This window comes from Anguilla rostrata, chromosome 18 (assembly GCF_018555375.3).
Source record: "Anguilla rostrata isolate EN2019 chromosome 18, ASM1855537v3, whole genome shotgun sequence".
NCBI classification, from domain to species: Eukaryota; Metazoa; Chordata; class Actinopteri; order Anguilliformes; family Anguillidae; genus Anguilla; species Anguilla rostrata.
In genome coordinates this window covers 16766833-16792285 of record NC_057950.1, presented here as the reverse complement: position 1 = coordinate 16792285, position 25453 = coordinate 16766833, and the positions used below count along the sequence as shown (strand labels likewise).

Below are 25453 nucleotides of genomic sequence, written 5' to 3'. Positions count from 1 at the left end.
CCCGCTCGATGAACGTTAAAAACAAAATAAATAAATAAATAAATTTTAAAAACTTGAGAGAGCGGTCCAGACTGAGTTCTGACAGCTGAGGTGGCAGGTGCTGATGGCCCCTCTGAAGCAGGCTGTCATTTTTAAGCTCCTTTAGGGTTTGGCTGAGGACAGAGCTCGTCAAAACACCCTGCAGTAAACTCCACAATAAAGCACTGTACGCTGCGCCATATTCTCAACTACGCTGCGCCATACTCCACATTGCACTGCACCGTACTCAGTACTGCATTGAGGAATAATGTAAATTGCACTGCACTATACTCTCTTACTATACCATACTCCACATTGCACTGCACCATAATCAGTACTGCATTGGGCTGTACGCAGTACTGCATTGTGGAATACTGTAAACTGCACTTTGCAACACTCTAAACTGCGCTGCATCATAATCCATACTGTACTAAGCCATGTACCAAACTGCCCTGCACATTGATTGTTGAAGTTGTATTACAAAACAAAACCATTGGTAGACATAACACAGTCTGACTTGGACATAAGTGGCAACTGCTGATTTTAATATTTGGAGGTTGGTCCAAGTACACAGTCTGTGATTGAGTTGACTTCAGATAGCAGGTCTGGCAAAGGGAAAACCCCAAACAGCTTGAGACTCATTGCTCTCGCAGTGATAACCGGAAGCTTATCAATATTTATAAGGCTCTAATTGGAAGTGTACCACAATTATTTGTATCATTCAGCAAAGTATGTCTTTGTCTACAAATGCACAGGGCACATCACTAGATCTGCTGTTGTACTGCACATTTCACTGCAGTTTAAAAGCACAGAAATCTATGTATGTATGTGCATGTGTGTGTGTATGCACGGTGCATGTGAGTGTGTTTGCATGCATGTATAGGAAGGTGTGCGCACATAGCGTTTGTGTGCATGTAGGAGTATGCGCACAACAGTTTGTGCGTGTGTGTACGTATGTGTGCATGTCTACATGTGTGTGCATGATGTGTGTGTGTATATGTGTGTGTAGGTGCATGTAAATGATGTGCGTGTGTGTATGAGTGTGTGCATGATGTGTACGTGTGTGTGTGTGTGTGTGTGTGTGTGTTTGTGTGCCGGGCCTGTGTGCATTTGCGTAGGAGTGCGTGTTTGTTCTTCTGTGCATTAGCTCGGTCGGTGCTCAGATAAGATGCTGGGGTGAGGAGGGGGTTGAGAGTGTTGATAATCCACAATCAGCCCGAGGTTTTCTTACAGGTGTAATAAATATTCTTTATCTCCATGCCAACAGCTTCATTGCCCTCGCAGGGGCATTAAATCCGGGAGATTGGAAAATAAATACATGACATTAAAACATTAGATATGAAATTGATTCATTTCTTTCTTTAAATAGCATTATGAAAACACAGACGAGAGCAATTCAGCCGGGACCGGAGGGGAGTGTTTGCCGGGAGCTCTGCGGTGGGGGCTTTGGTTGTGGACCCGCTGTGCCTCCAGCAGACCCTCGCTGCCTTGGAAAGGGTGGGGCGGGGGGGGGGCTGTTCCAACGCAATAATCTGACAGCGCTGCTAGCAGGGGCTTGAGCACCTGGCGTGAATATCTTTCTGCTGGGTGGCCCAGCTCTGCCCGGCTGCATTTCCTTAAAAGCGGACAGCCTTCCTGGCCGCTGGGTTATCTGAGAGAGGCAGGGAGTCTGGGCTAAACCTGGGTGTGCTATCAGAGAAAGGCTGGTCCTCTGCAGTCACAGACCAGGCCACTTCCTAGATTGGACTGCCTGACCACACAGTAAACACAGTCTGTCCTCTTTAACACAGCAGAGCGAATTCGGCGGCATCGGCGGGCTGGATCTGGTGCACCGCCGGACCTCTGAAGTTCTCAGACAGAGCCGCGGCTCCAGGCTACTGAGCTCATCAAAGTACCGGAGCACACATCAAGGACAGGGGGACCCTTTCTGCCGTCCCAACTCCCACCCAAATCTCAGGGCGGGCTGAACTCAAATTAACTTACGGGGCAGATTAAGTTAACAGGGCTTTCAAATTCAAAGTCACTCCAGCATTCATTCTTTTCCTGAAGAGAGGCCAAACAAAAGGAAAACGTAAAGGTGAACTTGTATTTGTGTTTGTATATAAAATAAATAAATAAATAAAATCTGAAAAAACTGCTATGATCTTGGGGAGGTGAGACTCTCTCTTTTGAGCGACCCTGTCTCCACAGAGACCGCGGCGGCGTGGCAAGGTCACGTCCCGACCCTTAAATCACCTCGCCATAATTGAGCGCTGAAACAATGGTGAGCGCTCCAGCTGGGCTCAATATTCGCGGAGAATTAAAGAGCTTTAAGCGGCGCGGCCGCCAGAGACCGGCGCTGACAGCGCTCCGCGCGCGGCCTCATCAGTCCTGGGCTGACAGCTGGGTGACAGCGATAGGAGCGGGCGCGGGGCCGCTGCATGTGGACCGACTCCAAATCAGGCCGCCGGCCCTCCGGCGCTGGTCTCCAGCGTCCCTGGGAGACGGCGGCGATGGCGGCTGAGGAAGTTTTCCTCCTGCGCCCGCGTGCATCTCGGGCCGGCAGTGAAAGCGGCGTTCTCGGGGCCTCTGCCCTGAGACCACGCCCCGCCCGGTCACCGCCCTGATCCGGTTTGCCACACCTGAGGTCCACACCTGCCAATCGCACTGCAGAGACCCTCCGCGTCAGGCTGGCTGCCTTCTGTATCGCTGACCTCGCCCAACCCCGAGGCTAAACCAGGCAAGCCGACACCCACTGGGTACGTCTAGCCACGCCCATAAAATAAACCCAGCTACACCCACAGAGGCAACCCAGCCGCCCCCCCCACTGTTACTGGTGTGTGATTAAAACTACAGTGCTGAACTGTTTCCATATTACTGTGGTATAGAACATGTAAATTATAAATGAGCAACCACATACCCACTCCTGCCTACTCAGCGTGTTTTACATCTAATTCCTGCCTCGCGCACATATTTCAGGGATTAAATGATTATATAAATAAATTCCGATTCCCCTGTTAACTCTTACCAACATCTTTTTGTTTGTTATAAATGATTTCCACCTTTTCGGTGGATATGCATATCTCTTCAATTTTCAGTTGCAAATAAAACAGACTTGACTTCCATAGGCCACAATAAGTCTCTTTGAAGTTTGTGCAGATCTATCAGGATATTAGGAAGGTAATTCTAACTGAAATCTGCTGCCAGCTCAAAAGAACATTGAGTTTACCTGCACCTTTGAATAAAAACATGGCCATCACTTTAATATACTCCATTTAAAAAAAGAAAAACTAAATCCCATGATAAACCTCTAAATATTAAACTCAACTCTAAATGCTATTTTATTGCACTGTTCTGGCAATAACCTTTAATATTTAACTTGCAAATACAATTTAAAATTTAGCATTTAATTCAACTGCATTCAATTCAATTTGTATAGCACTTACTTTCTTCAGCAGACGCTTTTAACCAAAGCGACTTAGATTTAACATGGCTAGAATTCCACCCCTGGAGTGAAAGACAATCAAATCAGTGATACTGTTTATGTATATAAAATGTGATTTCATTTAGATTACTTCAAATATCAGTTTCCTCACCAAGAAAATAAAGTTTGAAATAGCCGGCACAGACATAATGGATTTGGCAGACACGCATTTGCCCTAGACTATCCAGCCAAAACGCCCGCTTGTTGCCCAAACTGTGCGTGAAATTTGATGATGACTCCGTGCACTTCCTTAACAAGTGACAGATAAACAATGCTGTCATTATGCTGTCATTTATTATGCAATTATGCTAAACAGAGTCCGTGGAGGAGCAGCAGATGTTGTGTAATTAACCTTTTATGAAAAGAAATGCTTTTCCCTCACCGTTCTTCATCTTCATCTCTTACTCAAAAATTTTGAAAAGAGAAGAAACAGCCGTGAGACGAGCTTCACAAACTGAAACTGAATAAGAGATCTAGTGGGGCTCTGAAAGACTTCCATAAACTCCTCCCAGAGAAGCCATTAAAAGCCATTAAAAGTGACAGTTTCCTGAGGAATGGTTTCCATGTGAAACATCTCTGTACACAGGGAACAGAAAAATTAAAGGGGAGACGTTTCCGCGTGACACAGGGCACTGAGAAACGATGTGGGACACATTTCCAGGGGACACCTCAGTACAGGGGGAATAGGGAACCGCAGTATCTGAGATTAATTACGATCTTTCAGAAGCATATCGCACATATAGTACTCTGGGACTATATTTCTCTATTCTGGTTATTACATGATGTACTGATGCATTTTAACTGCACAGAACCATGTGGTTGTACAAAAGAACAGTACGAAGGAGCAATTATACAGCAATTCACACTAATAAATGCAGGAGCACACACAAAATCACAAACACAAACATACACGCACGCACGCACGCACACACACAGTCACTTACTGAGGATGGAGAAGCAGAGATTAAGCACAGCATGTAGCCAGCTTCTTTATAAAAGTACAAAGTGTACAGAATAATAAATACACACAACCAAATCCTCGTCCTCCTAGAGCTGGTGCCTTCTCTCTGCGTTCAAACAGCTGGAAACACAATGCCGTGTTTGGGTGTGCGGATTTAAGGCTTCTAACAGAGACACAAATGTGCTAAAGGGCCAAGCAATAGACAAAAAATAAAGGTCTTCAGTGTTTCTCCTTATTATTGAGTCACAATAATACCATGAACCTTTTCCACTGCTTTACAGTAGAGCTCAAGGAAAAGTTTCAAACAAGAGAGTGGATTTGCAACCACATCTATAATTACACTGCATCTGCAACAAGAGCCAGACATAACATCCAGCTCACTTGAATATTTTTGTTAAAAAGATGATTATGCCAACAACCATATGCTGTGAAATTGTTAGTGCTGGTCATGGACAGCGAAGAGATCGCCCGACAAAAACAGAATGGATTCACCATTTTACCCGCTGCCATCCGCATATTTCTGCACACAGTCTCAGGTTCACATGCAATCGCAATTCAGCACACGGGCGTTCCTCTGCTCATATTAATATTTCTACTCGTGTTCATTTTCACAGAGTGCTGCCCTTCATCACGCAACTATACACCTCTCTCCCCAAACAGCAACACATCACTGAACCAGAAAACACAACACCACATTCAAAGAAACGATTTTGTCCTCCGTGATTCAATACTCCTAAGAAGGGCTTTTAAACTCAATGACAGCTGTTGGAGAGATTTTCTCTGGTGGAAATAAATCTCTTGTTCCAAAGAGAAGCTGAATGAAACAGGATTTTCTCCAAGGAGAATGCTCAGTGGGTCAGGCAGACGAGAGAGTCTGAGCGAAAGTTAATATTGCTGAAAACTCTATAAAAGCATTTTTTAATAAGAGCTGGCGATTTCAACTCGCATATACCAGCTGTGGGCTTCACTGCTGGTGCGAGTGGGGAGTTAGTTGGGGGGGGGGAGGGAGTTGTCGTCCTGGAAGCACAACGATGAGCGCCTGCCATCGCAGGCACCTGTCCAGGTGTTGGAACGGGACAGCAGCCCGGCTCTGCCCTACCCGCCGCGGCTCACCGTCAGCAGCCTGACGGCTCACTGCGGGGGACGCGGGCACCGCCCACCGCAGGTGAGGCTGCTGCCCCCTTCCTGTGTGCCACATCGCCATGGAAACTGGACCGCTTATATAAACACGCAGAAACAAAAAAAACAAGAACAGAAAACAGTAAATAAATGAGGCGCGGGCGTGCTGGTACCCACCTCTGCTGGGCTCCGCAGCGGCGCGGTCTGCTCTTTGTCTCCGCCCACTTCCAGAGCCACGTCGACAGAGGCGAACGGACGGCTCGCCATCTGCTGTCTTTCCCTCATCAGTTGCTGTGGGAGAGGGAGAGAGAGGAGAGAGAGAGAGAGAGCTTCATTAATGAGGATATGGCAACCGTGCAAAGCCCTCTGCACTCTTTATCATCACAGGCTCTCCAGACTGCACCAAGGAAAACAAACACACACAAACAGACAGAGAGAGAAAGAGAGAGAGAGGCAGTGTCAGCACAAGAGAGCGCACAGAGCTCTGATCGAGCTGAACTCTCGCGGCGCGGACGATGGGTCGGACCCGACAGCCCGCGACCTTCATCCGGAACCAGAGACAGCGGGGCGCTGGAGGCAGAGAGCCCGGCCCTCTCAGGGGCCCCGGGACAGTACGGAGCCAGCGAACAGCGCACAGGTGCTTCTGAGAATAAGGCGTAACTGCCCCCGCCTCTCTGAACCCCAGTACTGCAGAGGAAGGGTCTGACATGCACCCGACCCAGGCCTGAAGTGGGCCATGTCTCTCCAAAACGGACCACAATGTGCGATGTGAAACAAACCGAGGGTTAAGCACTATCCACTGTCCTTGTATTTAACAAATCCATCTCAAAAAGGCATTTTTTCCCACAACTAGAAACTAGGCAGTAAAAAGCAACTTACAATGACTCAAGAGTAAACACACACTCATTAGTTTAACCTTGTCCCTCATTAATATTTAAAAGTTTTATGCTAACATTGGCTTGAAAGTGGTCTCGTCAGTTTAGTACAAATTCAGTTCCCCTCTGGGTTAAAATACACAATCTTCTCAAACAAGCTTATTTCCGCAGTGGTGCCATGCAGATGATGTCATAGTACACACATATATGGTAAATTAACAGTTTAGGTAGAAATGCCAAATAATAATTCAGCCTAGCTGAGCCCATGAAACAAAAGCTAACCCAACCCATCTGGAACCTGCTGCATGCCTTCGGGTGCTGCGGGGTTCAGTCCAAGTGAGCAGGCTTCACTGCAGAGCACAGCACGGTAACGGAGCCATGTGCAGCCACACGCTAAATCCCTGTGATGCGCAGCATTCGTCTGGGATAACACACTTTTTCCATTTCATCCTTTATTTCACCCTCAATTCACAGTTAATGTTTGGGACGGGAATGAAAACGGCTTGTGAAATGTGCTTTTCTAAATCCATACAGTTTCAATTATTCCTAATTAAAAGGTTCTCGTTTAATATCAGCAATACATTTTTTTAGCTGTTGCTTGTAGGTTTGTTTTTGTTTTTTCCCTTTGCAAACACGAGCTGCTTCCCAAAGCGCAGCAGCTAAAGGTCAGAAGAGAAACAGAGGTGCCTCTGACCATGGCACGCAGCGCTGTGCGAACCCTGCCGGAGAGAGCGAATCACAACGCAGCGCTGTCCGAACCCTGCCGGAGAGAGCGAATCACAACGCAGCGCTGTCCGAACCCTGCCGGAGAGAGCGAATCACAACGCAGCGCTGTCCGAACCCTGCCGGAGAGAGCGAATCACAACGCAGCGCTGTCCGAACCCTGCCGGAGAGGCGTCGAACTGCAGGGATCGCCAGCGCTGTCCGAACCCTGCCGGAGAGAGCGAATCACAACGCAGCGCTGTCCGAACCCTGCCAGAGAGAGCGAATCACCACACTCCGCTGCGTGGCCGGGGCCTGGCAGCTGGCAGAGCGGGAACCGTTACGGTGACCTCTACCTCCCTCCTGCGCTCCCACCCCCCACCCCCCCCGGCTGACATGAAGGCATTGAGAGCTGGTCAAGGTGCCGTGGCCGGGGGCCGGGAGGTGATTAATGCATCTGGACACTGAAAACAGCACTGAGAACCTGGCTGTCTCAGGCAGAGATGTTAGACACTCCTGACCTCTCAAAAACCTTTACGCAGTTTCTCTAAAACCTTCATGCAGGAAATGGTAGGTGAGAGCAGGGTGGTGTGAGTTATCTGACCTGCCTCTGACCCCAATCCAAATGAGGAGCATCCAAGCCAATGAGATTGCACTGCTTATCATCAGAACTGAACAGCTGGGAGTTAAATGGCCAGTTTGCACACTTTCCAAAGGGATACAGACACAGGATATAACAATAATTTAATTGGAAGGAGTGCAGGAATGCCCTCATTGAGAGTAGCACAGCAGTGGGCGCTGGAGGGCTGGGGTGCATAAGGGATCATTGTGTCTGGCCAAATTTCCATCCTATTATTATGATACCAAGAGGGGCCAATTAATCTGCTGATGATTGCACAATGCCCTGTGCCCCCACTCAAATGCATACTGATGATATTCCATCGCTGATACACATTCCGGTAGTCTCGCCGTGATTCATTTGTTAATCACCAAGCAGCAACAACCCGAAACTGGAAACAGGATATTACTTCAATTAGTCACAATATCCTATCATTCTGCAAATACCGACTACAGCAACGCAGACTGCTCTCGATGAAATTAGCAAATACTGATACTACAAAGTCGTGACACAACACAGATTGTCTACAACAGAGAAAATCTCTCCAATGGCAACCAACGTAATATAACAAAATACGTACACAACAGATAATAGCTATACCATGCAATACACTGAGAGTAACTACAATTTCAAAAAAAAAAAAACATACAGTGCCCTTTCTAGTGTGGTTTTGGGTGAGTGTGTCTGTTGTAAGGAAGACCACAGATTAAGACCTGTGTAAGACTGTGATTGGTTTTTTTAAAAAGATGTTTCCCCGGGGGGAAGCACGGTCCTGTTTGAGGGGCTTGTGAGTGTATTAGTGTAGATCGATATAACGACTGCAGATGCAATTATGTTCTCTACTGCAGCAGGTAGCTCCTACAGCCCTCTCTCAAGTGTGTGTGTACCTGCTGTCCCTGTGACTATGTCCCTGCAAGTGTGAGTACCTGCTGTCCCTGTGAGTGTGTACTTGCAAGTGTGAGTACCTGCTGTCACTGTGAGTGTGTTCCTATAAGTGTGTGTACCTTCTATCCCTGTGTGTGTGTGTGTGTACCTGCAGTCCCCGTGAATAATGCAGATGAGTAAGAGCGGTGCGGAAGAAAATCTTAGAAGGCTCGTGCCTTTCAGGGTTTGGGTTGGTGTTCATAACCCCAAAAAATGTTTACCAGATAAGACTGTGAGGTTCCGAGAAAATGTGTTCCAACCATCTGAGAGCACGGCAGCGAGAATAAACTAATAGTGACGCAAATGTTTATTTCATTATAAGAAGTGACTCAGAAATTAATTTCAGTGGATAAGCTAGAACGTTAATGAATTTCTCCGAATGAATTCGCAAGCAGCATGCAGCAAAAAAGGCTAAATTTCCCATTTTCATTTTGATGGCAGCATTCAACTAATAAACTCTCTGAGTATATGGATGCTGCGTTCCGTTTGCTTAATAGACAACGTGACCATTAAGGAGATGCTTTCTAGAACTGGCATTCTAAATGTTGGTGCATCTTATTCTCTGGTGCAATTATGGGGAGCTGGACATAATTATGTGCAAAGCCATACAGACGGCATGCCAAAGCTCTGTGTGTGTGTGTGTGTGTGTGTGTGTGTGTGTGTGTGTGTGTGTGTGTGTGTGTGTGTGCGTGTGTGTGAGAGAAAGAGGAAAAAGGTAGAGATAGACAGATAAAGACAATGGAGAGAGAAAAAGAGAGAAACTGAGAGAGAAGTGGGAGAGAGAAGAATGGAAAAAGGGGAGAAGATGAGAGAAATGGGGGGAGAGAAGGATATAGAAAAGGGATAAAAAATGAGAAGAGAAAAACAAAGCACAAAAATGTCACTGCTGAAATCACCCTCTACTGGGGGTGGAACAGATCAGCATGCGCTTCCACTTAGATCAGGCACTGAAAATGCCACTACTAAAGACTCGAGAGATTAGGAGATGTTGAACAATGTCAGGATGACAGGCAGAGTACAGCCTTACCCAGAGTACAGTACAACCACATACAGAGCAGAGTACTCAATGAATACAGGTCTTCCACAGCAGCAGGTCCAACCATCTTTGTCATTCAAGTGTTTTACTTGAAGACAGTGGCCACCTCTAGACTACAGCAGGTAGTGTTCGAAGAGGAATGCTATGCCTATATGCACTGCCCATGTGCAATAACGTTCATAAGTTGGAGCAGTCTTTAGTATTCTGAAAAACTGTAGCCACCTGTGGACCTCATGTCCCACAGGTCTACAGCCACCTGTGGATGTCCCATAGTTCTGCACTCATCTGTGGATTTCATGTCAGAGGGAACGGGATCCCCAGGGCAGAGGGAACAGGGGACCCAGGGCAGAGAGAACGGGATCCCCAGGGCAGAGGGAATGGGATCCTCAGGGCAGAGGGAACAGGATCCTCAGGGCAGAGGGAACTGGATCCCCAGGGTAGAGGGAACAGGATCCCCAGGGCATAGGGAACAGGATCCCCAGGGCAGAGGGACTGAGATCCTCATGGCAAGAGCCCTGTAGCTCCGACGCTAACGCTTGCAAGACCGGAACCCCAGCTCCCTGGCCAGTGTTACAGCCCCCACACACCCTGTCCTCTCTGACAGGTGGACATCAGGATTATTGCAGCTCCTCACACAGGGAGACGAGAGCGTGGACATCAGGCCACTCTTGCATATCCATTCCTAATCCCATTCCTCCCCCCCAGGCCCTGTAAAGCAGTCCTTTGTTCAATTAATCATTTATCATCTCCTTATTAAATGGCAGAGCGTCGCTGAGCTTGGCGGTTTGGGGAGACATTTGGTGTGGGTTCTGAGACAAAGGCATTTAGGAGGTCTCCCGTCGGGTGTGGGCGTGCTGACTGAGCTTCGCCGCGGTGATGCCACGTTTCTGGCGACCGCGGGTAGCAGACAGAGCTTTGCGGTTTTCACAGTTTAATCCAAGGGCCTCCCTTTCATCTGTTATGATTGGCTCTCTGACAGCGTGACCCCGATGCAGGCTGTCCTTTTCTGTGGGGTGGGGAGGGGGGGGGACTGGGGGAGGGGGTGGGGGTTGGCGTGTGGGGTGAGATGGATATTAACCCCATCACTTACATACGTCCCACCACAGCAGTCTTATTCACACAGTTTGCTTCAATGCAGTGTGTATGTGTGAGCGTGTGAGACAGTGAGAGATTGTGTGTGCGTGTGTGTGTGTGCGCGTGCGTGTGAGAGAGTGCGAGAGTGTGTGCACGCGTGTGTGTGTGTGTTTGTGTGAGTGTGTGTGACAGCTCTCTCCTAATGAGAAATCACCCACCCCACCTAATTGAAAACCCTAAAAATCTGTGGCAAACACTGAGAAACGACACCCTGCCCTCATTACCACTGGAAGTACATTTTTGAGCCATCAGGTGTTTCCTACACAGAAACACCACAGGGACATGCACATATGGGTCAGTGAATTCAAGACTGCAGCTTGCGCTGGACCTCCGGTAGTTTGCACTGATCGGCGTATCTGCTAAAATGTTTTCAGACGGAATCACACATCATTACAGCCCAGCATCTTAATTTACATTCAGGATGGCTGCAGTGAAAGTTAGCGAAGGCACATCGAAACCAGGAAGCAGGTGAACACCGAGGAATGAAATGAATACTGGCATTGATATTGGCAAACCTGTTCCCTCATCACCTACTGTTGCACCTCCATTTCAACCAATGACAATGGAGGGAGGGAATTTAGCATAAGCAAAATTTAAGTTGTGGAAGCTAGAAACAAACTTTCCTCGAAGCAAACTGGGTAAGACTACAAACTCACTTGTGTGTGTGTGTGCGTGCATGCATATATGTGATACATGACTGCTTTTCCTGCACATACTCTCGGAGTGGTAATCCATAAAAAAAATATGATTCAATATTCAATAGGATAAAATATATTTACAAAATCTAATTCATCAAGCAAGAAAATAAGACAACCATGAGAAAACTATGTACTGATAACAGAGTGCATATGGCTAAATAAGCACTTCTACCCACAGGATCTGAGGGGAATTTACTCTGCTATGCAGGAAGAAAACAGAGTTGAGGGTCTAGTGGTCGGTTGGCTGTTCTACGCAGGCCGAGTAAACAGCGAATATGCGTGCGTTTAATTCTTTAACGAGCTGAGCCGCTAAGATGACACAACAAAACCCCGACAATCAAAGACTGCGGGGGCGGCTCGCTAATTGACTCCTCAAACGCCGTTGCGCCAAAATAAAAACAAAAAAACAGCTGCCTTCCCAGAATGCAGTTCATATCAGCTCCCGCTGACAGGAAGCAAGCTGAGCTTGATCCTTCGGCATCGTGGTGAAACAGGATCCAATTACAGCAGAACCTCGTCTGCTCTGGGGGCGGCACCTCTGAGACCAGAGCAGTGACTGAGACTAACCGCGGGGAGGGGGGCTGGGGGGGGGGGGCAGCGGAGAGGGGGCTGGGGGGGGGGGGCAGCGGAGGGGGGGAGGGCGGCGAGGCACAGCGACTCACAGCGGACTCGCGGCTGGTGGGGTTAAGCGGTAATCCGACAGAGCACATACATCAGGATCCGTTCACACCGCTGGGAGAGAGAGAGAGGAAAGTGGGGCGATTTAGAGCTCATCAATCCTTCCACATCAAATGAGCTCCCCATCATCTGCGGGCCGCGACAGGCCCGATCCATCCTCATTCGCCCGCGGAAGGACGGCCCGGACCGAAGGCCACGATAGCGGCCCTGACCGCGCGGGCGAGCCAGCCAGGCGCTGGGTCTGAGGCAGCGGCTGACTTTCGCTTTCGCTCAAGGACCGCCTCCTTCGCCATGGCCAAAAAGCATCGGCCGTGATTACTCACAGAGGCCGGCCCTTCTGCGTCGATGGCGGTTTAGACTGCTGATCACACATATCGGTATTCTGTCTTCACCGCAGGAAAATGAAAAGCAGATTTCTGACAGCTGGGCTTCGGCTTTCAGGGGCGAAGCGAGAAAGCCGCTGGCTCCGGCGGGCGTGAAAGGCTGGACTCCGATTGGCTGGGCGAAGGTTTTAGGCATCCTGGGAAGAGGAGGCAGGTTTCACAGCAACCGCGCAGCAGCTCGACAGGAGCCTTCAAGCACACCTGCAGCAGCTAAGAGGGCTGGGAGAAGGACACGGGCTCACACAGACACGAGGTGGTTTCCCAGGCAACAGAAACCACTGGCCACTCCCACAGACCACTCCCCCTCAATTCCTCATTCCTGTCGCCTCCCCCTCCCCCTCCCCCTCCCCCTTCAGCAGGTTTCTTCTCTGTGGGACACAGACACTAATTGCTTTCTAATGTGCCCCTGAGTCAACACAAATGCCATTATAAGGTGGGAATCCTGACCCCCTGTTAACATTCATACAGCTGCTTGCCTGGATGTGGCCTTTCGGCTGAAGGCGATTAAGATGCACGTACCAGCGCTGTCACCTCTGGATCTGTTACCCTGTCACTGTCACCCCCCCCCCCTTCACCCCCAAGCCAATCACCCAAAATGGCATCACGTCCAGATCAATTACCAGACTCCGCGGCAGGTGTCAGCACTGAGGGCTCAGGGGCTGATGGGAAGCGACGCCTGCACTGACATAGGTGGATTGTGGGTAAATGCCCCATCACACGTCTCGCTATCCGAATCGGCCTGAGCCGTAGTGACAGGAACGCAAAGTAATTAGATCAGGTGATACGGAGGGAGAGAGAAGTCAGCACTAGCCTCCTTGTGGTAATCTTTACTCTGCTACACTCTCAAGAGTACAGCAGAGGGACACCCAATAGTCCAGGTCCGGCTCCCATAGCAACCCAAAGGCTCTGTGAACAGGACCCACTTAGCCAGAAAATATATTTTCAGTGCCCCGGCCCATACTCAAGTGGGGAATTAAAATAGAACAGCTTTATCACAACATCTTGCGCCATGGAAACAAGCACAGCGTGTACAAAGTGTGGTGTTCAGTCTGACTGCTGTCAATGTAAACAGTGAGCCACGTGCTGACACAGTATGCAAGGCTGCATGTTTTTCTTCACGTCCCATTCTCCCCAGCCTCACGGCCCGCAGTTTGGGAAGAGCCAACGTGCCGGAACCGGAGGGGCCAAACCGGACGCCGTCAGAAACTGGAAGGTTTGCGCCGGTTATAGACTGGAAGGAGCGCAGGGAGCGCAGTCTCCAGCGGTAACGCAGCGTCTTGCCAGTTAAATGACACAGCCGCAGGAGCTGGCCTTACCCACACCTCATTTCTCCCAAAACACAGGGTGAATTAGAGGCAGTGCCAAGCCCGGACCGGGAGCCAGCAGCGTTATTCCACAGAGGCCAAGACCTGAGTCCAATTAAAAGATATAAGCCCAGCACATCAAGCCACCAGGACCGGAGCAAGCGTAAAATATGAATCAGCAGAAATAAAACAGCTCCCTGCTCCTATTTTAACATCTTTTTAACAAGGAGGCTTCGGAATCAATCCTCAATCGATACTAATCTCAAACCTACGCAGGAAGGTGAGATCCCAGCCCAGTGCTGGGGAGAGGGAGGAGGGGGGAGGGGGGGGGCTGTTGATGTGAAAGTCATACAGAGCAGCGGTAAAGTGCGCCGCGCTGACTGGACACCCGTCTAATTGCGGCGGCCGCTACATCTTCGACCGGCGGCGAGAAGAGGCAAAAGCCGCTGCGAAACAATTACCGCGCTTGGAGGGCTCATTAACGCAAAAATAAACAAACATCCTGGAGCCTGGCCCTCAGCCGCTAGCACAGACAATCAAACTCTGAGTGGTTTCGGCCGGGCGAGGTGCGGGAGAGGTGCGGAGGCCGAGCGTGCGGCTGTGGTGCGGTGCTGTGGGGAAGAGAGGCATGCAGGTGGTGCAGGGGTGCGGAGGGGCCGCGGAGGTGCAGGGGTACGGAGGTGCAGGGGTGCAGAGGGGCTGCTGATGGTGCAGGGGCTGCGGTGGTGCAGGGGTGCGGAGGGGCTGCGGTGGTGCAGGGGTGCAGGGGTGCGGAGGTGCAGGGGTACGGAGGTGCAGGGGTGCGGAGGGGCTGCTGATGGTGCAGGGGTGTGGAGGGGCTGCGGTGGTGCAGGGGTGCGGAGGTGCAGGGGTGTGGAGGGGCTGCGGTGGTGCAGGGGTGCGGTGGTGCGGAGGAGGTGCAGGGGTGTGGAGGGGCCGCTGATTCCTTCCTCCCGTTTTACGCGGGACTGAGGAAGGAATCGGGGAGTGAGGCGCCGGACTAACACCGCCGTGACGCGCTGTACGCACGCGTGCGCTCGCCAGACCAAGGCCCCGTCACACAAACCCTTTAAGAATAAAGGCAAACGCTTCCAGTAACCACGGCGAGGGAACTAAGACCATGTCCAAATGAGAATAAGTCCTCCTCGCTGCACTGCCAGCTCCAAAGAACATCTGAATAAAGTACATTTTTTCCTTTGTCTTCACAATAGCATTATTTATCCCTCTTCCACCGCTGCTGGATAACTGGCAGCGATGCTCTCTGAGCTGTTTTCCTGATTTACACGTACTCCGCTTCTTAATGTTTTCCCCGCACCGACGCCATAACTTCTGCTCAGGACACGCTACTGTAACCCGAGGTGTGATCCATCTCAGTCGGCACAGCTCCTCTTCGCATGCAGTCTTAATTGCACCCTCTAACGATCTTCCCACAATGCACCGGTCTCTCCGGCTTGGCCGGGGCGGCCGCGGTGCGCCGCTGCCATAATGGCCTGTGGTTTTGCGAGCGGACAGCTCCGTGGGTCTCCTGTGGGTCCGCCTGCACTGCGGAGAGCAAGGGATTTCATCCAGCTTTCATTCAGGCGCGCGCAGGACAGCCATAACGAGCGGGCCAGACCGGAGCCACAACGGAACAGCTCTATACTGCAGCAGCTCCCAATCCCACGCCAGGGACTCAATGAATTACCAAATTAAACGGGAGAAACGAGTCGGAACTAAAGTGCTTTAACTATACAGTGTCAAAACAACTGCATGTAAAAACAGCTCATTATTATTGTTTTTCCGTATGTGTCGACATGACCCATTTCATGACCCCTGATGACCCAGTCAGTTTGTAACCCTCCTTTTACGGGGCACAAGAGAGAAAGACCCTAGAGGGCAAAACTCAATTATCCCTCATAGATGTTCAGTTATTACTCGTTGAGCGATTTATCTTGTTTCAGAGAGTATTGATTGCTGATGACGATCGACGACAGTGAGAGATGGCATTTTAACGGCACGCTGCAGTCTGGGCTCAGACTGGCAGCTGTCGGAAAGACACGGCAGATCGCACCGCGTCTGAAGCCCCGACACCAATTAAGAGCTTCGACAACACCGACAACACAACAGCTCAACCTCCGTGCTGATCAGACCCCATCTCTCTCTCTTTCTCTCTCCCCCCCTCCCTCTCTCTCTCAGTGCGTGAAACCACCGAGCAGATATGAAATTACAATTACCACGAGAAACACCTACACAGTGGAAGTTACTTATTTCAGCAATCAGCACCTCATCGAAGCCCGATAGCGTGCTAACGAGGAGAGCTTTCTCAGATACGCTGCAGAAACGCCGTTCGCCAGCAGCACTAAATTACAGCGGACACGCTGCAGGGAGGACATCGCTCCATCGCAGCGCAGCTGGAGACGGCCATGCGCACCGTCCGCGCGAGCCGCTGCAGCGGGAGCGCAGTCCGCACCAACTGGCTTGGCAGGAACGCGGCGCCGCGGCAACAGTGTCCGCGGAGACCCGCTGGGTTCGCTACAGCAGGAAGCGCCGGTTATAAAGCAAGGAGTAATGAGCAAAAAACATTCTGCCCTCTCCCACAAGCCGTCATCGAGCACGCTTCCCCTAAAACAAAACCGTTCAGCGAGTGCAGAAAGCTCTCGAGGAGTAATTAAGAGGAACAGAGGACAGAATATCCTTCACTCTTTAAGTGCACTTCATAATCAGACCGAAACGCCCCCCCCCCTAATCCTAATGAGAGAGGCGCCTCCAGCGTTCGGCCGAACCGCAGCCCGCCCCCGGCAGCGCGGCGAGAGGGAGGGGCCCCGGCGCTGCGGCGAGCGGCACACTGATCCCAGAACAGCGCTGACCGCCCGGGCCCTGCCGCTGGCGAAGGGGAGCCCACAGAGAGAGAGAGTGGCTAATTAATCCAGGGAGGAGGGAGGGTTCGTTAAGTCTTGGATAGGCCAGCCCTCAGTTCCCGTCACCTGGTCCATGACAGCCAGCTGACAAATGATAACGCTCTGAAAAGAGCACTTTAGTGCATCTGGGGGGGCGGGGGGCTGAACGGTCTGACGGGAGGTTGTCCGCTGCAGCGTGGCCAGATGTTTGCGCTCCGATCCTGACGAGCCCGTGACTGACCCTACCGAAGCCACGCATCCTGAAAGCTCATCAGAGAGCAGCACTGAGCAGCGCCCTAGAAACAGGGCAGACGTAGGTGTTTTACACAGGTGTAGGGCGGCAGGCGTAGGAGTGTTACACAGGCGTAGGACGGCAGGCGTAGGTGTGTTACACAGGTGTAGGACGGCAGGCGTAGGTGTGTTACACAGGCGTAGGACGGCAGGCGTAGGTGTTTTACGCAGGTGTAGGACGGCAGGCGTAGGTGTGTTACACAGATGTAGGACGGCAGGCGTAGGTGTGTTAAACAGGTGTAGGACGGCAGGCGTAGGTGTTTTACACAGGTGTAGGACGGCAGGCGTAGGTGTGTTACACAGGTGTAGGACGGCAGGCGTAGGTGTGTTACACAGGTGTAGGACGGCAGGCGTAGGTGTGTTACGCAGGTGTAGGACGGCAGGTGTAGGTGTGTTACACAGATGTAGGACGGCAGGCGTAGGTGTGTTACACAGGCGTAGGACGGCAGGCGTAGGTGTGTTACACAGGTGTAGGACGGCAGGCGTAGGTGTGTTACACAGGTGTAGGACGGCAGGTGTAGGTGTGTTACACAGGTGTAGGACGGCAGGTGTAGGTGTGTTACACAGGTGTAGGACGGCAGGCGTAGGTGTGTTACGCAGGTGTAGGACGGAAGGTGTAGGTGTGTTACACAGGTGTAGGACGGCAGGCGTAGGTGTGTTACACAGGGTAGGACGGCAGGCGTAGGTGTGTTACACAGGTGTAGGACGGCAGGTGTAGGTGTGTTACACAGGTGTAGGACGGCAGGCGTAGGTGTGTTACACAGATGTAGGACGGCAGGCGTAGGTGTGTTACGCAGGTGTAGGACGGCAGGTGTAGGTGTTTTACACAGGTGTAGGACGGCAGGCGCAGGTGTGTTACACAGGTGTAGGACGGCAGGCGTAGGTGTGTTACACAGGTGTAGGACGGCAGGCGTAGGTGTGTTACACAGGTGTAGGACGGCAGGCGTAGGTGTGTTACACAGGTGTAGGACGGCAGGCGTAGGTGTGTTACACAGGTGTAGGACGGCAGGCGTAGGTGTGTTACACAGGTGTAGGACGGCAGGCGTAGGTGTGTTACACAGGTGTAGGACGGCAGGCGTAGGTGTGTTACGCAGGTGTAGGACGGCAGGCGTAGGTGTGTTAAACAGGTGTAGGACGGCAGAGGGCAGGTAAGGGTGTGTTACACAGGCGTAGGACGGCAGGCGTAGGTGTGTTACGCAGGTGTAGGACGGCAGGCGTAGGTGTGTTACACAGGCGTAGGACGGCAGGCGTAGGTGTGTTACGCAGGTGTAGGACGGCAGGCGTAGGTGTGTTACACAGGTGTAGGACAGCAGGCGTAGGTGTGTTACGCAGGTGTAGGACGGCAGGTGTAGGTGTGTGGTGACTATAGCATTGCTCAAGCACGCAACCCATTTTACAGTGAGCTGTTAAACAAAGTACCTCTATCCATCTCTCCATCCAACTCAATCCATCTCTCCATCTAACTCTATCCATCTCTCCATCCAACTCTATCCATCTCTCCATCCAACTCTATCCAACTGTCCATCTATTTCTCTAATATCTCTCAATCTATCTATCTCTCCATCTAATTATTTATCTCCATCCAACTCTTTCCATCTATCTCCCCATTTACAGTAACCATCCATCTGTCCATATTTTTTATCTCTGCGTCTATCCATCGCTCTCGATCCCAGTCTTTTGAGTGCTGCCGCTAATGCTGTGATTTTAATCAAAAGCAATGTCGAGGACCCAGTAGTTTCACGGGCTGACCTTAAAATAAACCCACGGACGAGGCAGAGAGAGATAGAGAGATAGAAGTGCACAGCGCGGTTGGACTCTATTAGAAGATCATTGTGGAAATTGGTGTCTGATGGCTGTTTGGCCTCGCGCAGGTGATTATTCTCCAGCCGGCGGCGGCGAGCAGAGGCAAACCTGTCTGTGCGCGGTCGTGTTTCGGTAACGCTGCTGGAGCCTTTCGGTCGCGGCTAACAGAGTTTTGTTTATGAAAGGCTGCTTGTTTCTGGTGCTGCCCTGAGCTCGGTAATGAGGTCACAGCTTCTCTCTATCCTCTGCTGGAGCGAACGTACAGATCACCGCGACTCCGCCATCTCACACTCATTACCGCCAGCACACAGACAGCTAAATCACCCCAAACACTCCCACAGGAACACAAGCAGAAGAGAGGACGGTGTCTACGGACAGTCCAGGACTGACGGGCGGTAAAACAGAAGAGTTTTGTGGATGCTTTGTGGGCTATTCTGTGTTACCAAAAGACTAAAATGTGAGCTGAATACTGGGCAGGCTCTGAAACAAATACGTTCATCATGCCTCTCCACAGAAAACAAATAAAAAGGAGATGAAAATTCAGTAAAACCTGAACTTGGAAGTGTAAACTGTAACGCGCAGTGTGGAGAGCAGATGGTGGAGAGAGTTACTGTGAAGCGGTTCTCTGTGTATGAGAGGCAGCAATCGACCGCACATGGGAAGCGGGGAGGATTAGAGCTCAAGTCCCGCATTACGGCTGCGGCCTCTTTAAAGCTCACCTCGCGAGCAGCCCTCTGTGAGGAGCAGCCCTCTGTGAGGAGCCGCGCATGGCGCCTGCTGGCGCTCAGCAGTGGGAAGCATGGATAATTAATCCACACCGCCGCAGCTGCCTCTCTGCAGGCCCTGCTGCGCACTCTGCCTGCTGAGACGCGGCCTGAGAGAGACTGGCTCCCCACGGAGAGACCGCACCGACAGCACACTCCCACAGAGAGACCGCACTGACACCACACTCCCACAGAGAGACCGCACTGACACCACACTCCCACAGAGAGACCGCACCGACAGCACACTCCCACGGAGAGACCGCACTGACACCACACTCCCACAGAGAGACCGCACTGACACCACACTCCCACAGAGACCGCACTGACACCTCACTCCCACAGAGAGACCGCACTGACACCTCACTCCCACAGAGAGACCGCACTGACAGCACACTCCCACAGAGACCGCACTGACACCTCACTCCCACAGAGAGACCGCACTGACACCTCACTCCCACACAGAGACCGCACTGACAGCACACTCCCACAGAGAGACCGCACTGACACCACACTCCCACAGAGACCGCACTGACACCACACTCCCACAGAGAGACCGCACTGACACCTCACTCCCACGGAGAGACCGCACCGACAGCACACTCCCACAGAGAGACCGCACCGACACCACACTCCCACAGAGAGACCGCACTGACACCTCACTCCCACAGAGAGACCGCACCGACACCTCACTCCCACAGAGACCGCACTGACACCACACTCCCACAGAGAGACCGCACTGACACCTCACTCCCACAGAGACCGCACTGACACCTCACTCCCACAGAGAGACCGCACCGACAGCACACTCCCACAGAGAGGAGTGACACCACACTCCCACAGAGAGACCGCACCGAAACCACACTCCCACAGAGAGACAACACTGACACCTCACTCCCACAGACAGACCGCACTGACACCACACTCCCAGAGAGACCGCACCGACAGCACACTCCCACAGAGAGACCGCACTGACACCACACTCCCACAGAGAGACCGCACTGACACCACACTCCCACAGAGACCGCACTGACACCACACTCCCACAGAGAGACCGCACTGACACCACACTCCCACAGAGAGACCGCACTGACACCACACTCCCAGAGACCGCACCGACACCACACTCCCACAGAGAGACCGCACTGACACCACACTCCCACAGAGAGACCGCACTGACACCACAGAGAGACCGCACTGACACCACACTCCCACAGAGACCGCACTGACTCCACACTCCCACAGAGAGACCACACCGACACCACACTCCCACAGAGAGACCACACTGACACCTCACTCCCACAGAGAGACCGCACTGACACCACACTCCCACAGAGAGACCGCACTGACACCACACCCCCACAGAGACACCACACTGACACCACACCCCCAGAGAGAGACCGCACTCTCACAAAAATACTGCACTGAGACTGCAATAACAAAGACCGCACTGAGATCACACTGCTACAGAGATACTCCAGAGACCATATTCCCCCAGAGAGACGTGTCAGAGAGCAGACAGAACCTCAGGGAGAAACCGCAGTGAGACTTCACTCCTGCTGAGGAAAGCAAAGAAGCTGCTGATCAGGAGAGGAGGAGAGAAGATCCACCCTGAACATTCTAATTAATATTCAGCACCATTAAATTCTCCCTGCTAATGGGGGGCATGGCTGCATGGGCTCAGTCTCACACAGTATCCCAAAAAAAACCTCACTGCGCGCATGCATACATGCACACACACACTCGTACATAGACACAAATAAATTCAAACACAAACATATGTGCAAATACATACACACGCACACACACACAAATACCTACACAAACATACACGTACATACGCACACAAATAAACACATTTACAATACAAACGCTAAAATACACAAAAAACCACACAACACACGAACATACACACACAGTTTCTAATGTAACAAACCCTATGCAACATGTAGCAATCATCACAAAAGCAGGTGGCAGTGACCAGGTAAATCTCAAATGAAGACATTTTTGGTAAACTGAGTATTTCCCTCTTCAAACTGGGTCTCAGTCAGTCCTGCGCAGAGTAGCTTAGGAGGAAGTGGGGACTGAACCGCACACAACAAAAGGACAAATCAGATTACCGCAGGACAGCCCATCTCCTCCACTCTTCACCGGGTGCTGCCGTGTCTGAGCTGCGGTTGCAGTGCTGGAGAGAGGGGGATTGTGGGACAGCTGGCAGAGCGGACGCACTCAGCTTTGAGAGAGTTGTGTTTTTGCTTAGCTCCCTCCCTGGTCATGTGACATTGGCCTGTCTGGGAGAGAGGTCCAGGAGGGGTTGGCAGGCTGGCTGAGGGGAGGGGGGGGGGCAGGTCACCTGTCAGGAAGGCCCTGCTGTGTAATACGTCTTCCTCCCTTTAACCTAATAGAGGAACAGTACTGCGGCTGTTCTGGGCTGGGGGGCAGCTTGCTGCCGCATGCTGGGCAGCTGTCTGGGTCAAAGCTGACCAGGCGGGGCCAGTCTGGCCGATGCAGGGCCATCTGAAATGAGCAAAAGCCCATGTTCACATCCTGCCTTCAACAGAGAACTCAAACAGAGCGGTGAACTGGCTGTTCAAAGTGTGTGTGTGTGTGTGTGTGTGTGTGTGTGTGTGTGTGTGTGTGTGTGTGTGTGTGTGAGCGTGTGTGTGTGTGTGTGTGTGTGTGTGTGTGTGTGTGTGTGTGTGTGTGTGGTGTGTGTGTGTGTGTGTGGTGTGTGGTGTGTGTGGTGTGTGTGTGGTGTGTGCGTGGTGTGTGTGTGTGTGCGTGTGTGTGTGTGTGCGTGTGTGTGTGTGTGTGGTGTGTGTGTGATGTGTGTGTGTGTGTGAGCGTGAGTGTCTGTGTGTATGTGAACAGCAGTGCTACAGTTTGAAGGAACAGCCTGGTCTTTCAGAGCTGGAGTTTATCAGTAGACCTCCCACAGGGGGCCGGCCCTGTCCCCCTCAAACTGCGCAATCCAAACAAACCCAGAGACTCCTCCGCAAGCCGCATCTTGCCGGCGCACCCTGGCTACGTGCCACCTGCTCGTTTTTAATTTCATTTCAGAACCTGTTGTGGAATGCCTGTAGAAGGTAGCGCCGCGCGGCCTCCACCTCCACGCTGGCTGTTCTCCCGTTTCCCGTGACCCTTCCCTGCACACTTCTCCTCCACAGCGGATTAAAACAGATGGTTCTGCTTCCCAGCTAAATTACATTAGGTGCAGAGGGGGTGAATCTCTGACCGGTGTTTACATTAAGAGTATAGAGCCGACAGCTGGCTGCGAGAGAGAGATAGCACTGAGGAGCCTCTTTCAACAACTCCTGAATATCAACTCTCACACCCCCTCCCCAAACACACAAACACACAAATACAGACAAACAAACCGTCTCTGTTACACACATACATACCAAAGTCCACCCAAAACACACACAGTCTACTGCACAAACACATAGACATACACATAAACACAAACATTGGTTTACTAGCTCATCAGCTATCAACAGCTAGTTCATGAAACTGCAATTACTGTACAGTGAGTGGGATATCCATCTAAGATGTGCATCCACCAGGGGCCTCTCTTCCTGAACTTCCAAGCAGCTTCAATCGGATATGAGCGTTACCATAACAATGCATCTTCTCACAGCTGCAAGCAACATATTGCTCTTTGACCGTGGGAAAAGAAATATGGGTCGATTGGGCTTGCCTGTGGATGAAATACTCCTTTAGGAAGTTCACAAGGTGGCACCTTCTTGTGTTTTCATCTCAGTCCAGACCTTTATTCTCTATCTGAGAAAGACAATGAATGATTTATACCCCACAACTGCCAGTCACCCCAACTGTAGCCCCTATCTCTACAATACAAACACCAAATTCCACCGCGCCATGAAAGATTAGCAACTTTACTCCTTTTGTGTGGGGTCTTTTGTCACAAGACTGTTTTCATTATTACTTTTCATCTGCAATTCATCATTATTTTACATTCATCAGAGAGGGAGAGGGAGAGGAAGGCAAACCCTCACACGCATCTAGAACTGTGACTAGAACACAAAAACCTAATTGTAATCGGGCCGTCAAACATGATCGGCCCGTCAAACAGTTGGCAAAAAACCTGCTCGCTGTCAGAAAAACAAAGCAGGGGTGTTAGACTGGTACAAAGAGCCCCAGCTTCCACAGTGAAGGCTGTGTAGTCACTCTGAGGCGGGAAAGGTGGAGACCGGCCCCTTTCACACACAGAACGTCGCCGAATTAACTGCTCCGGAAACCCAGCGGTCTCTCCCGTTCACAAAACAAGGACTGTCTGGTATTTCACCTGGAAGACTGCGTTCATGTGTGACGGTGCCAGTAGGCTGTTGTCTGAAAACAGTTCTTATCCAGTTCAGCGGCGTCTGAACAAGCCCAACGAGGTGTTATTTTATTTAGTCAACTCTGACTTACAAGGCCCGAGAAGCTAGCAAATAGCAAAACAATCATCAAAACAGCTAGCAACTACCGTATTTTAATGCTGCCAGTTACACCTAAGGGAATTTTAGAAATGTTCGTATAACTATAGCCTATAGATAAGTGATGGTGAAAATGTGTACTGCATAGCCAGCTAGTGAGAGGCTGTCACCCACTTTGATTTAATTAATTGTATTTACCAGCAAATTGTACTTTTTTCCCCACAAATGCATTCTTTTCAAGTTTGATATACAGTAAAAGTATAAGGCACTATGTATATGAGGGAGAGGCAAGAGAGAGAGAGAAAGAAAGACAGAGAGAGAGAGAGAGAGAAATATGACAGGGTGGATTAGAATACATTCACATGAATAGGGTGAGCCTGATTACAGGTTGTGACACAAGCCCTTAATGCGGAGATGAGGTTAACATCTCGATTGCCCCTGTCTCATCACCGCCCTTCCCCCACCACCCCCCTCCCCCCTACCCCCCTTCCACTGACAGGAGAAACTCTTTTCTACAACATCAATTACAGAATTGCTTTAACCTCTTCCACAGAGAACTGAACCCCACACTGGTACCCATAAACCACAGAGAGGCAACAGTAACCATGACAATACGGAATGTCATCATTGATGATGGTGATGACCATCACAGTAATTGCTTCTAAAAAAGAAAACAAAATATCTACTTCATGCTAAGCATGTTATTGATCACCGTTATTTCTTGAGACAAGTTCATTAAGACCCTCTGCAAATTGATTGTGGAAAAAGCTCGTTATGTTCTCACAAGGTCACTTTTGACAACGTACCCCTCAGAAGTGTGCAATCTAAATCCATAACTGCATTAGGAGTAACAAGCCATTTGCATTTTTATTTTGGTAGAATGATGTGTTGCCAAATAAAATATGACCAATTTTATTGGAGGGCTGAGGCATCAGTGTCAAAGGTCAATCTGTGCATATTTATATAGGAAATATGCACATAACAAAAACAGGTCTATAGGGGGCACTATCCTCTCTTGAACAAATGAAGACTTTGGTAGGTCGGTATGTGCTGTAGGAGTCAGGTTTCACTCGCTCGTGCTATGTAGGATATAATAGCATTTTTCTCACAGGGGGAGTTAGCTTCAGGGCCCCTCTATGTCTCTCAAACTGGACATACTGCCATACCGCCCAGCCCAAATTGCTTATTAAAGCCCCAGTGGTTCGGATAGCGTCTGTTGCCCCGTCAGCCTGTCTATATGCTGCGATATGAGCTCTGTGTGTATGTGCGTGCGGGTGTGTATGAGTGCGTATGTGTGTGTGTGCATGAGTGGCATATGTGGAAAGTGTGTGCGTGCGCGCGCGTGTGTGTGCACTAATGCAGTCGCGAATGTGTG

At 50.7% G+C, this 25453-nt stretch overlaps 1 protein-coding gene across 3 annotated transcripts in view; it reads right to left on the bottom strand.

The window, feature by feature from the left end:
• The window catches only part of LOC135245161 (attractin-like protein 1), a 194026-nt gene that overhangs the window by 38606 nt on the left and 129967 nt on the right, over positions 1-25453 (bottom strand). For 2 of the 3 annotated variants that reach the window (XM_064318053.1, XM_064318049.1), the window contains exon 28: positions 5739-5852. In XM_064318053.1, coding sequence (XP_064174123.1) covers positions 5739-5852 — 114 coding nt within the window. Of the gene's footprint in view, positions 1-5454; positions 5628-5738; positions 5853-25453 lie in introns of those variants that run through there. The other variant, XM_064318052.1, reaches the window with a different exon arrangement.